Source organism: Etheostoma spectabile, chromosome 6 (genome assembly GCF_008692095.1).
Source record: "Etheostoma spectabile isolate EspeVRDwgs_2016 chromosome 6, UIUC_Espe_1.0, whole genome shotgun sequence".
In the NCBI taxonomy this organism is placed as follows: Eukaryota; Metazoa; Chordata; class Actinopteri; order Perciformes; family Percidae; genus Etheostoma; species Etheostoma spectabile.
The window spans coordinates 23,398,582-23,400,699 of record NC_045738.1 but is presented as its reverse complement, the minus strand read 5'-3'; the positions used below and the strand labels follow the sequence as shown (position 1 = coordinate 23,400,699).

Below are 2,118 nucleotides of genomic sequence, written 5' to 3'. Positions count from 1 at the left end.
GAAGTGAGATGCCTCACTCTGTAGCTAAAACAGAGAGCTCAACACACAGGGAAGAAGATCGCGTGAAATAAAAAAGACAACATGCTGTATCATTTTATATTTGAACAGAATGAATAACAACAAATACATATTGGTGTAATAGTTTGCTTCTCTGAAATGACCACACTAATTAATCTGCTTGGCCTACTATTCCAACAAATGAGTTTACCATTGAGAGATAGTTCAGCTCAATTCTAGTGTTTGAGTTATGCCTGGTATCTGAAACAGTGGGCATGTTTTACATAAGATTTAGGAATACTGCCCACAACATCCCTCATGTGTTGTAGGTCAAGCAGGCCGCCTCCACTATGAAGCAGAGGACCTCAGGCAACAATGTGTTTCATTTCTTCAATATGTCAAAGTCTTCGTGCACAGGTAATTCTACATATGTAATATCAACACCAGTACCATTAATTATGTTTTCATCTATATCAGGGGTACCAAACCCATTTTTGATCAGACTACTGAACCCCTCCAGAAAGATCCGAAACTTCATCTGCCACAGAGTGTCTTGTCAGCTTGATGTTGGAAATCGCTACTGCTACGACATCATTCAAAGGCCATTGTAGGAAAAAAAAATAATGTTAGGGACCCGGGAGAGAGGGGTAATATTCCACGAAGAATTTAGAATTTCTAAGATTCATGTAGTAAATTTACGGAAAAAGAACTCTGATATTTGGAATTTGGAATCGGAATTAATTACTTACTGCAATTTTCATCCAGTCATCCAGTGGACCTGATTGGACCCTTTGGCGGTCGGGTTCTGGCCCACGGGCCGTATGTTTGTTACCCCTGATCTTTGTGGTTTCAATGCTGCTTTTACTGCATGCGGTAGTGTATTTGACCATGCATGTCCTTTTTTATCTGTTTAGATACCTGGAACCTTACAGCTCCCTGGATGCAGGACATTCACACCCCTTTGAAGAGCTGGAGGCTCAGCTGCCCTCCGCTCTTCTGGAGGAGCTGTTTGGCATCACATTACTCTTAGGACGACTCAAAGACCTGCCTGCCAACATTCAGAGCGCCTTCACCATACCTAACCCGGGAAAGGTGTGTGCGATGCATCGGGTGTGCCTGTAAAGATGATAGGGCTTTGAAACGGCTGCAACAAAAGTGTGGATTGGCATAAATGTAATTAGGCTTACAGAGCAAAGGAAATAACATCAGCTGTTAGACGGCTGACTTTTTTCATAGCACTTGCCTAAGTGTTCCCTTTACCCAGGACCATATCTCCAGTTGATTTTCCTGCTTGTGTACATTGAACTCTGTGCTCTGTGTTTCTACCGCAGATTTTTCCTCCCTCTTGGCATTTGTTACACCTTCATCTTGACATCCACTGGTCAGTCCTGGAGCTCCTTCACCTACTTGGTCACAAGATGCAAGGTGTGTTTGGTACTTGCAACTGAATATCTAGACAGGAAATAGACACTAAAGATATTGAAATGTGATATGTGACTTTTACTATGTTGTAGTTTAGAGACTGATTGTCCCTGTATATGGGAGGGAAGCTGTGTAATAACATGAAAGTGTGGAACTGTTGCATAGATAATGCTACAAAGACACCATATTCTCTCCAGTCCATACAAGACAGTGGATGGTTGTACACTCACTGCTAGGTAACATCTAACAACTAGAACTGCGGGCATGCTCTTTTGATTTGCAGCTCACAGTCAGTCATGTTCATGAAAGCAGGCATTTAGTCGTTTTACCTGTTCTCGTCTCCAGGTCAGGTGGTGTACGCCCACCAGTTTGTCAACCTGACGGGAGAGAACCTGACCGATACCAGTCTGTTTGAGGAGCAGCTGTGCAGTCTGCTGTGTGACTTAACTGGTCTGGCCATGGGCAAATACAGCAAGGTGGGCACTGGGCAGCTGGCCACAAGTCGCTAAACGTTACTGTTGAGATGTACAAGTGGTATTTCTAGGTTGTTTTTTTTAGCTTAAAAACAGCAATTCTGGTGTATCACATTTAATTCTTGGTTGATAGAAAATGGGGATGGGAATGAGAAGCTGCGTCTAGCAAAGACTGAATATGAATATGGCATCTCATCTTGCCCACAAGCCACCAACCCCCCCCCCC

The 2,118-nt window shown here is 43.2% G+C and overlaps 1 protein-coding gene across 1 annotated transcript in view; it reads left to right on the top strand.

The window, feature by feature from the left end:
• Window positions 1-2,118, top strand: part of mms22l (MMS22-like, DNA repair protein) — a 28,381-nt gene that overhangs the window by 3,895 nt on the left and 22,368 nt on the right. The window contains exons 5-8 of the mRNA XM_032517844.1: window positions 327-414; window positions 912-1,089; window positions 1,329-1,422; window positions 1,765-1,895. Of these exons, the coding sequence (XP_032373735.1) occupies window positions 327-414; window positions 912-1,089; window positions 1,329-1,422; window positions 1,765-1,895 (491 nt within the window). The remainder of the gene's footprint in view (window positions 1-326; window positions 415-911; window positions 1,090-1,328; window positions 1,423-1,764; window positions 1,896-2,118) is intronic.